Genomic DNA, 13852 nt, shown 5'->3' with positions numbered 1-13852 from the left:
TGAACACTACATGCAACCATGTGCCCCTAAAAAAAATGAAATTAAAAATTTTCTAATAAACAAAAATTTGATGATATCAATACGTTGGCGATATTATTGAAATATCTTCGATACACTTATGATACAAGCATTACTTAGAATTTACATATTAAAAAATATTGGCGATACATTGACGATAATGATGCATTGGCAATACAAGCGACACCTATAATTTACATAGTTGAAAATATTGGTGATTACATTAGCGATATTGATACGTTGGCAATACTTAGCTATACATTACTAATACCTAGAATTTCTGATACTGCCGCGTTATCAGTATCGCTACCAGTGTTATCGGTATCGCTGAGTTGGAGATAAAGATAATATCGGAGATATTTCGAACACTGTCTCTTCCTATGCCGAGGATGCTGATAAAGTTACTGACGTTTGCCCTTCATAAAATTTGAACGGATAATCATCATTGGTGCAGGTTGGCTTGTTCGAGCTGTCTCCCTTCATCACTGCCGGAGTGTGCGTGCATCATCTTTTGATGACATTGGTGATTCTTCTAAGATGCTTTCTTCTGTTGTGGCTTCACATACTGATTCTATTGTTGGAAAGCTTTCCTATTCTGGATCCGTAATATGCATCGAGAATTTGTTGGAATTTGCTTGCTTGCAGAACTTGCTCCTTGTGGCGCTTGCTCACTTGTGTTTATTATCAAGGATGCTTTCATTTATTGGAGAAGAAATTCATCTACTTCATCATAAATTGGAAAATTTCCTCTTTTGATTTCTTTGCAAAGCTTGTACCAATGCATCTTCTTCAACTCTTCAGAAGATGGGTTTAGCTTCTCCATCTTCTCCCATCACAAGGTCAAGGTGAAGGAGAGTGTATATGCTTCCTACAACACTGATGTAATATGCTCCCCATTTTGAAGAAATATTTCATTGAAAATGAACTCTCTGCTTCCCATCCCTCATATGATTTCTTTTTTATTATAATAGGGTATAGGAGAAAAGAGTGGATTGAACATGTCATAATCATAGAAAACTGTGATAAAATCTCTAAAAGCACTGTGGAAGATATAGCTTTTGAGGGGGATTTGAGTTTTCCATTAAAAATAAAAAATCAAAATCAAAAGACTCTCTAGGTGAAACCCAACAACTAAATTGGACGTGACCCAAAGACTCGAATATTGATTCACAAAGGGCAAATGAACTCTAGTAAATTTTTGGTTTTTTCTTTTTTAACACTTCTTAGAAATAAACTCAAGGATTAACACACAAACAATAAGCACTCTTCTTTTTTCCTCTTTTTCTAATCGAAGGATTCTTAAGTAGAATTCAAAACTAAAGGGAACTTAACTCACAAAACAAAAGACAAGAAAACTCTTTTGGGATTTTGTGTCTCTATTTAAGAAAACAATGATACTTGGCTTAACTTGATAGGGGTATCACTAATTAGAGAGAAGCCAAAAAAAAAAACAAACAAAGGAGACTAGTGAACGAATGATTAACATGCAAAGAACATACCGTGGGTTGCTCCAATTGAACAGAGGTGCATGAGCTCCTAGGAGGATCCTAGGCAGAGGCCATTTTCCACTCTGGTAATAAACTCAACATAACAATGAACAGTAGTAAGAAAAGAGGACTCTAACCTAGTTTGTTCTCCAAGTTCAGGTCCTCTTTCAGTATCATTATTCATTGTTGTGTTGAGTTCATTACCAGAGTGGAGAGTGGCCTCTTGATGCAGGACAATTAACCACATGCTCTAAAAGCTCGAACCGATAGAGCGTAGCAAATCAATCCTTTTATCTCATAGCCCAGGTCCCACATCCCATGGGTTAGGACATCGGTCGAACCCTCCTCGTGGGCCCCACTTCACATGGGTTTTGCTTCACACGAGCCACCCGCCTCACACGGGCCGCCCACCTCGAGTGTGCCCCTCCATCCCACAAGCCAACCCACTCGAGCTCGGTGCCCGGTGTGAAAATGTCCGTGCATTACCTCTGTCTAGGGATCTTCCTAGGAATTCATGCACCTCTGTTCAATCAAAGCAACCTATGGTATGTTGTTTGCATGCGATTCCTTCGTTCATTTATCTCCTTTGTTTCTTTGCTTTTCACTCTGATTAGTGATACACTTATCAAGTTAAGCCAAGTCCTTTACTTCTTAGTTAACTATCATTTAAAAAAAAAAAAAATAGAGTCACAAAAATCGCAAAAAGAGTTTTCTTCACTTCTATTTTGTGGATCAAGTTCCATTTAGTTTTTTAATGCTATTTAAAGTCCTTTGATAATAATTGGAAAAAAGAAAAAAGAGTCTACTTATTGTCTGCGGGTTAGTCCTTGATTTATTTCTAAAGTGTAAAAAAAAATCACAAAAATTTCCAAGTCCATTTGCCCCTGCAAGTCAGTATTTAAGTCCTTGAGTCAAGTCTAGTTTAGTTATTGATTGTTGAGCCTCATCTAGAGTCTTTTGATTTATGTAAAAAAAAAAAAAAAAAAATCTGCGAAAAGCATCAAGTGCCAAGGCATTCAAGAAATGACTTTAACCATGTTGATCAAAATGCTTCGTAGAGAGAGCGTCCTATCATGTTCAAGTAACATACTTGTCCATCTAGATCTAGAACCTGGAGCTAAATCAACTAAAACCTTCATTTGTAGAGTTTCATTGTTGAAAAAAGGGTATGTACTCTGTAATAAATCCTCTCGAGTTGAAGATCGTTACGGAAAGCATATTCCACAAAGAAGAATGGAGTGTTAGTATGCTAATGATGATAAAACCATTGCGATCTCACTGAAGAAATACTTATGAGATAGATTACATTGATCCTGTTCCATTTCCAAGGGAGATGCCTCAATTATCTCCTTGGGAAGAATTATGAGTCATGGGCAAGACATCCCTTCCCAATTGAAAAAAAATGTTCAATGGGTTTGCTTCTTCATCAACAAAGAAGGAGATGAATTCTTATGTCTCTCTCACTTTGAGCCCACTAAATATAGTAGAAATTTGTTCATTCCAATGTTCAAACGATCAACGGAAATTAGGATCCTTAGCCCATCTAAAGAGAAAAACTGTCTTCATGTTGTTCACACCAGAATCGACGGCACAACCTGAGAAGATTTCCGAACCCCCAGAAGGCAATCATGAGCAGTTCATTCCAGCTGAATCATGGGATCAGGACACAAGCCAAAGGTCTTTGAAGGATGGGCTTCATAACCATCTTGGCATCTACCAAAAATAGACTAGTAGTCACCCCTAAGATTTGACAAAGAGCGGGTCATGATGGATGGAGAATGGTATGCACTGAACAACTGATGTTACTCGCAAGATTCTTGGCCATCATCCTCGGATCTTAACAATGAGATAATTCCAGAAGAAAACACATTAGAAGAATTTCATCAGAGTTCGCAAATAAAAATGATAAACTCTTTTCCTACTAGGCATTCTTCTATTATTGAATCATCCTCCTCATCTAGTTCATTATCCTTGATTCATCAATCCATACTGGAAAAGGAAGCTTGTATAGACCAAGAAGGTAATTCCAGTGGTAAAAAATGAAGAAATCTACCAAATTTCCTCCCTAATGAACCTTTAAAAAAATTAGCAGGCAAGTGAAGCAAACAAAGAAACATAAAAGAAAAACTTGAAAACAACTAACAAAAGAAAGGAAAAGAAATTGCAAAAAACAACTCAAAACAAAAGCAGAAGAACATTATCCCAAAAGAGGAGATTTAAAGAGTTATTGCTAAAGGTGAGGGCGAGAGACCAATCTTTCATATCCCGGAAAAGGAGGTTTGCAACCCTAGCAGGAGAGAAGAGTCTCGAAAGAAGCATTGATTCCTCTCAATCTCCAAATAGCCCAACAAGTGCCCAAAGCTGCCAGAAGCTAAAGAGCAAAGAGCTCTTTTCCGACCCTTGAACCATGCCACTTGCCAGGCGAGGAGGCATTGAATCGAATTAGGAATAACCTAATGGTGCTAAAATTTGAGCAGAACGGAGGTCCACACTTTTTTGGGAAAAGGGCAATGCAAGAAAAGGTGGTTAATGGATTCAATGTTGGCATAGCATAGAAGACAAACATTGGGAATTGTCGTTTCGAGTAGATGCAGGTTGTCAACAGTGAGGGTCCTCCCTCTCGCGAGTAACCAAATGAATTCCCACCTTGGGGGGAGCAACTAACGCTTGGCTAAACGAAGGGAAGGCCATTGGTGAGTCCGAATGAGGAGTGCTGATGTGGTGCAAGAAGGATTTGCAAGAAAAACTGCCAGAAGAGGACAAGGACCAAGAGAAGTCCTCCATTCCTGCAGAAGGCTGGATATCCAAAAAAGCTTTAGGAGGTCCAAGAAAGCTTCAAATTCTAACTTCGAAAGACCTCTTCTACAAGGCGGACACCAAATTCTTGATCCAACAAAGGAATAGCAATCAACAACTAAAATGGAGAGATTAGGAGAAAGTTGGTCGTGCCAGGGAAAATAGAAGCAAGAGTTATCTGAGATCTATCGGTCGAGCCAGAATCTAATTCTGGACCCATTCCCCAAGCCCAAAGAGACCCTCCCAGAAATGGGATTTAAGACTAGAAATGGCTTTCCAAACAGAGGACGCTCTATAGATAGATGAGCCCGTAGTAAACAATCCTCTTCCAACAAAGATGAATTAACATCAACCAAGACTCTAATACCCGCACCCCCTTCCAAATAGGACCTACAAACCTTAGACCAACTTAGGAGATGATACTTGTGGTTATCAGAATTACCATTCCACAAAAAGTCCCATGCGAGCTGTCGAATTTGCTTAAAATAAACTTTGGACAACGGAACAGATAGAGATAGTAGGAGGAGAGGTTAGGGAGGCTTTAACCAAGGTGAGCCTCCCTCCAATAGACAGATAACGATATTTCTAGGGAGAGAATTTCCGCTCCATTCTTTCTAAGACCACGTCCCATGGGTGGTTGGAAGACTTGCCAATACATAAGGGGGGGACCTAAATAAGAGAAGGGGAAGGAGCCAACTTTACACCCAAACGTCTCCACAAAGCTGGAAAGAGAAGAGGAAGATATGTTAATGCCAAGCATTTCGTTTTTGAAAAGATTATATTTGAGACGAGAAATAGTTTCAAAACAACAAACTACCATCCTCATATTAGACACGACAGATGTAGAGGCCTCACCAAAAAGCAAGCCTCATTTGCAAATTGAATATGCGAGACAGAGTGGCTGGCATGGGCCACTTTAAAACCACTAAAGAGATCGATGGATTCCTCTCTTTTCAACATACAACTGAAACCATCCAATGCGATAACAAAGAGAAAGGGAGAAAGAGGGTCTCCCTGTCTGAGACCCCTAGAGGAGGTGAAGAAACCTTTCAGAGAATCATTAATTAGCACAGAAAAAGAAGCAGAAGATAAATAGGATCGAATCCATTTATGTCAGGTTTTGCCAAAACCATATCTACCCAACAAGTAGTCTAGGGAGTCTCAATCTACATAGTCAAACGCCTTTTCAATATCTAACTTGCAAACCAAAACACCGAAACCTCTTTGTAACGAGAATCAATGCATTCATGGGCTAACAGAGGGAAATCTAGGATTTACCAATTAGCCAAAAAGGCACCTTTTATTTTTTGGAAGACACAGGGTGTCCCCACCTCTTTTTGAAGTGAGACTAATCGATGCGGATACACGCAATCACCCACAACCACGTGTATCGAGTAAAGCCAAGGAGGGGAATCGAACCCTCACCTGTAGGGAGCAAACCTATGGTGAAGACCATTCGCCCAAACCTCATTGGTAGCCAAAAAGGCACCTTGGGCTTCTAAAATTATTTTTAGAATGCACGGGAGAGCCTGATAGCTAAGATTTTCGAAAGGATTTTGTACGAGGCACCTAAGAGGCTAATAGGCCCAAAATCCTTATGGCCAATAGCTCCATCGACCTTGGAGATCAAAGTAATGAAAGAAGCCCCCGTGGCTCTAGAGAGAGAACTAGATCTAAAGAATTCTTAAATAAATTCTACCACATCCTTTTTAATTACATCCCATAAGAATTGGAAAAGCGCTAGGGGAAACCCGTCAAGACCTAGAGACTTATCACTGCCAATGAGAAAACTGCATATTTGATTTCTTCCTCTAAGAAAAGGGCTTCAAGAGATATGCTTCCTTAGTAGAGATAACAGGGAAGTCCAGATTTTCCAATCTAGGCCTCTGACAGCTCTCAGTAGAAACCAAAGAGTAGAAGGAAATTATGTGGTTGATTAACTGTTGATGATCCTCTACTTTACAATCATTGATAGTGGCGCTACTTATCTTGTTCGATTGAGCTCTAGCGCTGGCTATGGCATGAAAGTAGCTCATGTTTTTGTCTCTGGCTTCCAACCGAATGGCCCGGGATCTTTGCCTCCATTTGATCTCCAGCTACCAAACCAATCTAACGTAATCAACTCGGAGGGAGCCCCGAACCAATGTCTTATTTTAGTAAACATGATAAAGAAAAATGGGAAAAATAAGGATATCGTAATGTCCATATTGGACAAATTGATGTACTTGTTCATCCACATTTTAATTATGAGTTAAACGCCAAATATCTAGTATCATTACTAGATATTAGACATGAAAAATGGGAAAAAGCATTAATATGTCAGTTTAAGGGTAGGTTAGATAAAGATAGTTTGTGTTCTATATAGCTAAAATTTTCCTTGTCTCTACAGGATAGGTTTCTTACCGAATCTTTCATCATTTGCATAGATAAAGACATTAATTTGTTACCAGGATCAGCTTACACTACAATCACATCTACATGTCTTTAATTTAACCCATAGTGTGTTGACAAATTCTAGATTAGATTATGGTGTACATATTCCCAGGAATAATTAGCATATTTACGAATTAGGACCATTGTTTAGAGTATCCCCAATATTATTCGTATCTCTAGCTCGGCGATACCCATAACACTGGTAGCGATACCGATGACACTGGTAGTCTCAGAAATTCCATGTATCAGCAATGTATCACTAAGTATATCACCAATGCATGCGATATCGCCAATATTTTCAACGGCGTAAATTCCAAGTGTTGCTTGTATCACCGATGTATCGATATCACCAATATTCAACTGTATAAATTCCAGGTGTCACTTGTATTACCAGTGTGTTGGAAATATTTTGATAATATCACTAATGTATTGATATCGCCAAATTTTGTTTTTTTTTAAAAAAAAAAAAAATCATTTCAAATTTTTTTATGGGTGCATGGTTGTATGCAGTGTTCAAATTGTCGATGATAATCGGTCTTGTCAAAATCCTACAATTTACAATTTTAGTCGAATCATAAGAAAAATTATTTGAATCCCACCTTTCAATCCCTTTTTATATGAATCCTACGATTTACGATTCAAATCCCGATTTACGATTCAAATTATAATGTTATCTTCTATTTTAAGCTTCATGTGGCTTTCATTTTATGTTTTAAATTGGTGGGGCTTTAAGAATCACTTAGAAAAAGCCTTTTAAAAGAAGAAGAAGAAGAAGAAGAAGAAGAGGGAATCAGTTAGAAAAGGTAGATTATTTTATTTTGTTCTTTATAAGAGATTAAATTATATACATTTTCTTCAATGTTAAATCGTAGAGCTCTATTTTAATGATTTCATACTTCTTAATTGTTTGAAACACCAAATTGATGTATGACTTATCTAGAATGTTTTTATGGATGGTTACGATCAAATGATGGTTAGAAATCAAAATATCTTTTTTCATCGGTCTATAGAATCAAATGCCACTTTTCAATGTGATTCTACATTTAAGCAAGGTAATAAGAACATAAATTATTAAAGGATCCTTGTATGTTTTTAAGAAAATAAATTATTAAAGGATCCTAATATGTTTTTAAGGAAAATTCTTGAAAGACTTAAAGATAAGAATCCTTTAACACTATCCTAACATGGTATTACTTGGTGCATATCGATGGCAAAAGGATGATTGCTGAGTTTTTAATTATTTTTTTTCTGATTTATTTATATTTTTCATATTTTTAAGAAGATCATAAAAAATCTTCCGATTTATGATTTGATGCGATTCAACCTCTATTACGATACGATAACGATTTTGACAACATTGATGTAGGCTACTAAATACTAATATAGTAATACACTAGTTCTATATACGTTGATCTAATTGCCATTGTGGCACTGATGACCACCGTCATCATCGTCATCAGAGTTGTCTCCTTCTTCAACGTATACTTCATATAGATATGAATATCAAAATCCATCGGTCGACACGGCTATATTGTATCTGTATCGACACGAGACAATACACGATACAGGGTCGTATTGGCCCGATACGAAAAAATTGACTTGCATAGGCCTATATCGACTTGTATCGGCTAATACACCTATAAAAGCCCAATTTTGAATATACTTTTTTTCAAAATTTCACTCGTCTCTTCTTTATTTGGTAAAAACCATCAAAGAAACTTAAAAAGTTATTTAAAGCTAGATCTAGACCTATTTCGGGATCAAAACAAATGACTTGAATGAAACTCAATAAATCGAAGTAAAGTGGACCATTATGGGAAAAATTGGAAAGAATGGTAAACATTAACTTTCTTTTTGATAATTTCTTCTTTTGTTGTATTTCAATGTAATGGGCCCTAGTTCACCAAATCATGCTTGATTTGTGTTCAAATAGGGCCCATTTAGTTGACCTTTAACAAGTCAAACCGACAGATAACATTCTCATCAAAGAATGGTCTGATACACCACCATATTAAAAAAAAAAAAAAAAACAGATTGATTCTTGAATATCTTATTATTCTCCTTTTTTCCTGATGTTTCTTAATTATTTGGCTTTTAAAAATCTGACCGATACAAGCCAATATGGCCCTAATATCGATACGCGACGTCGTATCGTAGCATTTTTCCACCAGATCGATACACCAACCGATACCGACATTCAGAACTATGATAATTCATCTTCTTCTGTTTCTTCATCATTTCTTCGCACTAATACTTCATCCATATCTGATGATTGATCTTGATCATCTCCTTTTTTTATCTCCTCAATCTCATCCACCACCTGACGACCACTATTACCCCCCTCTTCTCCGCCTTCGAGTGAAAGTACTTTCTCTAAGTGTTGATCCGAATACAGTATCTTCGACTTGTGCCATGTTAAGTCATCGCCTACAAAGACCACGTTCTGTCTCTACGAGCCACTTAATATCTGCATCCAAATCATTTAGGTAGATAGGATTATAAAAACCACATTTTCTCGCCTAACCTGAAATCGTTTTTGCAACTTCTGGTTATATTGGACGAAGGCCAAGTCATTGAACTTCTTTTGTTCAAGATGATTTCTTTTATTGGTATGAATCTTCACTAAAAAATGCATTAGCGATGCCTCATGGACGTCACTTTTCTCCCTAAGATTTAAGACTAAATTCAACATTAAGAAGTGAATTGTCAAACTTACTACCTCCAACGTGCTCTAGTTGCGCTCACAACTACTAGCAAAACACGTGAATCCAAGAATCTTCATGGCTAGCTTCTTTAGTGTTGGATCCTTCCTGTTCGGGTCCACTCCATAGGCAGCTCATCAGTCAATTGAAATAAAAGTGTTAAGTAGGTTAGACCTTGTACATTTTAAGAAACTATTTCTAAGTTACCTATAACAAGTCACTAAGACGTTCATACTTGGCAATTTCATAGTCTTATGCCTGATGACTTTTTCTCTTGACAAAATATCCGCATTCTTCATATAGAAGTCCAGTAGAGCTGAAACCCTACCTTGTTCTTCTTTAGCTGGAACCATTCTTTCCAAGACATCAAGAAAGTCAACCATATGCGTCGCTTCTACCTCTATCCGATAAGTGGAAACGAAGATTAAGGCCAGATTAAGGATGTAGGCAGCCGAATACAATGGAGATGACATTTGGCTGTCACACCGCATATTTATAATATCTAAAATAGGGTTGTAATCACGTTATTTATAGTTAAAGTGATCCATGATTTTGTTTCTAGCCCTCACCATTGCATCATAGATGTAACCTATTGGTGGCTTCACATCTCTGTCCACCAATCGCATCACAGTTACCAAGGGTTCCGACAATTTTAGTGCCTTTAGCATTTATGTCCAAAAAGATTGAGAAATAATTGTTTGTCGTTTTGGCTTCCCTTTGTCCTCTTTTACCAAAGACATTGTTCCAGTCGATCAACACTACAAAGCTTCTAAGCTTGGCTTTGTTTGAAAACAATCTTTGGATGGAATCTCTTGATCTTTTTGAAGTTTTGTACTCTTGAAACTCGAATTGAAAAGGAGTTGTCGGTCTTATAGTTGGAAAGAGGTTAGAGTAAGAGAGAAAATTGAGTAAAAGAGAGAAAGAGTGAGCTTCAGAATGGAGAATAGTGAAAATAGAGGGATTTGAGTACCTATTCATAGGCAAAAGTTGCTGAAAATGCAAAAATAAAAAATAAAATAAAATTATGCAATCACATATGCTGTATGCAATTACATACATCGCATATGCGATCGCAAAATGTCGCACATGCACATATGCCATCCATGCAAGGATTGCATATGCCATGCCATGATGGCATATGCAATCCCATCGCAAATATGCAATGTGCACATATGCGTTCGCATTTGACAACGTTGGTTGGTAGTTGGTACAAGTTGAAGGTTCTAAAATGGCAAGGGGAAGACCCAGAAGCATGTGGGTGGAGATAGTAAGAAAAGACTCTATGGTCTACGGTCTAACTGAAGTTATGGCCCTTGATAGAGTAGAATGGCAGAACACGATTCACATAGCCAGCCCCAATTAGTTGAGATAGGCTTAGATGATGATGATGAAATAGATTTATGGGATTAGTACATGAAACATAAAGCTTGGATGTAGTTTTCTTATCCAAACAATCTCATTGGAAGTGTTGACCAAGTTTCTGTTTCTTGCTTTTATCAGCAACTATATTTCTTTTGACAAATTGTAAACCATGGTGCTTGATTTCTGTGCTAGTATACCTGTGAAATCTGAGAAACAAAAGAATGCCTCACAAGGATCAGAGTTGATGTATCTGATGGTCCAATTTCGACATTCCTCTTGGTGGGTGTGTACAAGAAAAGGTTAGGGTCAACCCAAGCAGTCCAAGGCTGCATCCTTGAGGCTCTGTAACAAGGACATGCTGCTTTTTTAAAATTAAATCATGCTGAGACCTGTCTCAGCCCACGTGTCTGACAATCCTGCACACAACTCTTATAAAAACTACTTATTATTATCATTTACTTGGTCATAATTTACTTCAAATATAAAATGGATTTTCAGGTTTTTTTTCTTATTTACTTTTTGATTTTTACATATAAATTGCTAAAATACACTATTAAACTAAAATAGCTTTATTATTTAACTAATTTTATGAACATATCAATGAATCTGACTTTTAAAAACAACCATGTCCATCACGTCATATCTGTGTCTGACACAACCTGTCTGCCTAAGCTAGATAGATTGGAGGCATAACAAAGCATGCTAAGATAATATAATCTGATCAGTTCCTTGATGGAAACCACCCAAGAATACACTAGCAATTTAAGCATTTGATGGAATTCGATAACATAACATCCTGTAATGCTAGTACACAAAAGCTACAAAATTTTGGAAGTGATGAACTAAATAAACAACGGAAATTATCATTGGCTTACCACAAACTGCAATCAGTGGGTCGGTCACAAGCAAGTAATTTATCCATACTGGAAAACAATTTCTGCATAACACAGACACAGACACAGGCTCAGACAGGAAAGAATAGACAGACAACCCAACCATAACAAATTGGAATACCACCTCCATTAATGTCTGTAATCAACAGTCTAAAGGTTGAACAAAAAAAGTGAATTTTGACCCCTATCTTCTAGTCCATTTTCATAAAAAACCCTCCCTTATTACTGTTCCCAAATAAACCCCAATCTTTTATGCCATTCATCAAAGAAGCCCCAACTGTTAGTTTGCCATACGAACCACATACAAAACATTTACTGTATTTTGAGTATGACCAAAATGCCCACAGTTACTTACCAAGAAGATTTCAATTGTGAGCATCCAATAAAAGCTTTGGGGGGCTCGCCCCATCGTCGAGGTGACATCTACTCCACCCATCAGTTTCATCAGCTCATGTTAGGACATGAGCCCAAAAAAAGGTAAATCCAAGACTCAAATTTGTTACAAAATAGGGAACAATGGGGATGTACCCCCCAATTCAAAAAGCCATTCCCACCGGGTTGAAGGGAAAAAACAAAGGGCATCTTGCTCCAAGGATGTTTCAATGGTGGGCATCTAATCCCCACCATTTCTTGTTGTCTAACCCACTTGGGTTTTGAACTGGCCTAAATTTTAGGACACATGTACAGGCACAATGGATGGACGGAGTGGAGTGGATGTCATACAGACATCACAGTGCACCACGACATTTCCATGCCTAACAGTCATTTCCTTAAGGGCATGTTCGGATAAGTAGCACCCAAGGGAAAAGAAGGACAAAAATAATAATTATGCAGTGGTGATTTCCATAAGACTATTGAAACGTGCAATCCAATTTTGAGTTCTTGTTTGTATAGCAAGCGGAAATCTCATATTCCTCTCACAATAATCACCCAGTTTCTTGTGCCAAGAATCTGGAATATGGAGAAGTGTAATAATTGCTCGGTGGAATCCACCTTTTTCTTTGTCACAAATCGTCACATCAAAGGAAACCTTTCCTTTTCCATTGTTTGGGATGCCATGGTCCCATGGAATCCATGGTTTCCAACATGGCCTTGGGGGGGGGGAGAGAGAGATCCCTCCCATCTTTTTCTCCTTGTGTGTGGTCCACCTCTGTGGATGGTGTGCATCATCCTCGGCCCTTGCCAAAGGATTTGACGATGCTCTCTCGGCTCCTTCCACCTGAAATAGATCGGGGAGAGGCCTTTTGGATTAGAGGTTTGGCAACGACAATTTTATCACATGCAAAGGGTTCTACAATCATGATCACACCAAAGCAAAATCTCAACCATTCAAGTTTAGATCTTTGTTTAGAAATCTAATGTTATAGTATACCGGTGTCCCGTATCGGTATCGGTTGGCGTAACGGTGACCGCCAAAACCAATACGGATACGGGGGCGTATCGGTGATACGGGGGCGTAACGGCGCAAAAATTTTTTTTTGCCAAAAAAATATGAAAAAATATGGATTAAATCCGGAATATTCTAAGCATTCCAAATATGCATTCATTTATAAATTGGAACATGTTTATGGTGGTGTAACGGTCCACTCTTTAGTGAGAAGTTGTATCGGACTGTCTGATGAATTTATGAACCAGATAACCTGAATTTGACTACAAATTTCATATATTTAATTTTCTAACCATCTACTATCAATGATAGATATATTAGAATGAATGTAATATGAAAATATCTTACATTTAGGTGTTTGCAATTATTTTTGAGGGCCAAAATTCATGCGTAAATAGAAAAAAAATATAAAATGGCACCCCAAATATGTAAAATGCACATTAACATGTTCTACTATGATTAACACATCATATGGCATCATTGAAACAGCAAAAGAATCATTAAAAAATGATTTTTCGAATTTTCAAAAAAAGGGCCGAAATAAATGCGTAAATAGAAAAAAATAAAAATAAATAAATAAAATGGCACCCCAAATATGTAAAATGCACATTAACATGTTCTACTATGATTAACACATCATATGGCATCATTAAAACAGCAAAAGAATCATTAAAAAATGATTTTTCGAATTTTCAAAAAAAGGGCCGAAATAAATGCGTAAAAGAAAAAAATATAAAAAACTATAAAATGGCACCCCAAATCTGTAAAATGCAT

The 13852-nt window shown here is 37.3% G+C and overlaps 1 protein-coding gene across 1 annotated transcript in view; it reads right to left on the bottom strand.

Moving 5' to 3' along the window:
- LOC131237037 (uncharacterized) overlaps positions 1-13852 on the bottom strand; it is an 80423-nt gene that overhangs the window by 12478 nt on the left and 54093 nt on the right. Inside the window, exon 11 of the mRNA XM_058234654.1 lies at positions 11674-11735. Coding sequence (XP_058090637.1) covers positions 11674-11735 — 62 coding nt within the window. The remainder of the gene's footprint in view (positions 1-11673; positions 11736-13852) is intronic.

This window comes from Magnolia sinica, chromosome 2 (genome assembly GCF_029962835.1).
Source record: "Magnolia sinica isolate HGM2019 chromosome 2, MsV1, whole genome shotgun sequence".
NCBI lineage: Eukaryota > Viridiplantae > Streptophyta > Magnoliopsida > Magnoliales > Magnoliaceae > Magnolia > Magnolia sinica.
Note: the sequence above shows the minus strand (reverse complement) of the source record. Positions and strands in the feature narration are given on the sequence as shown.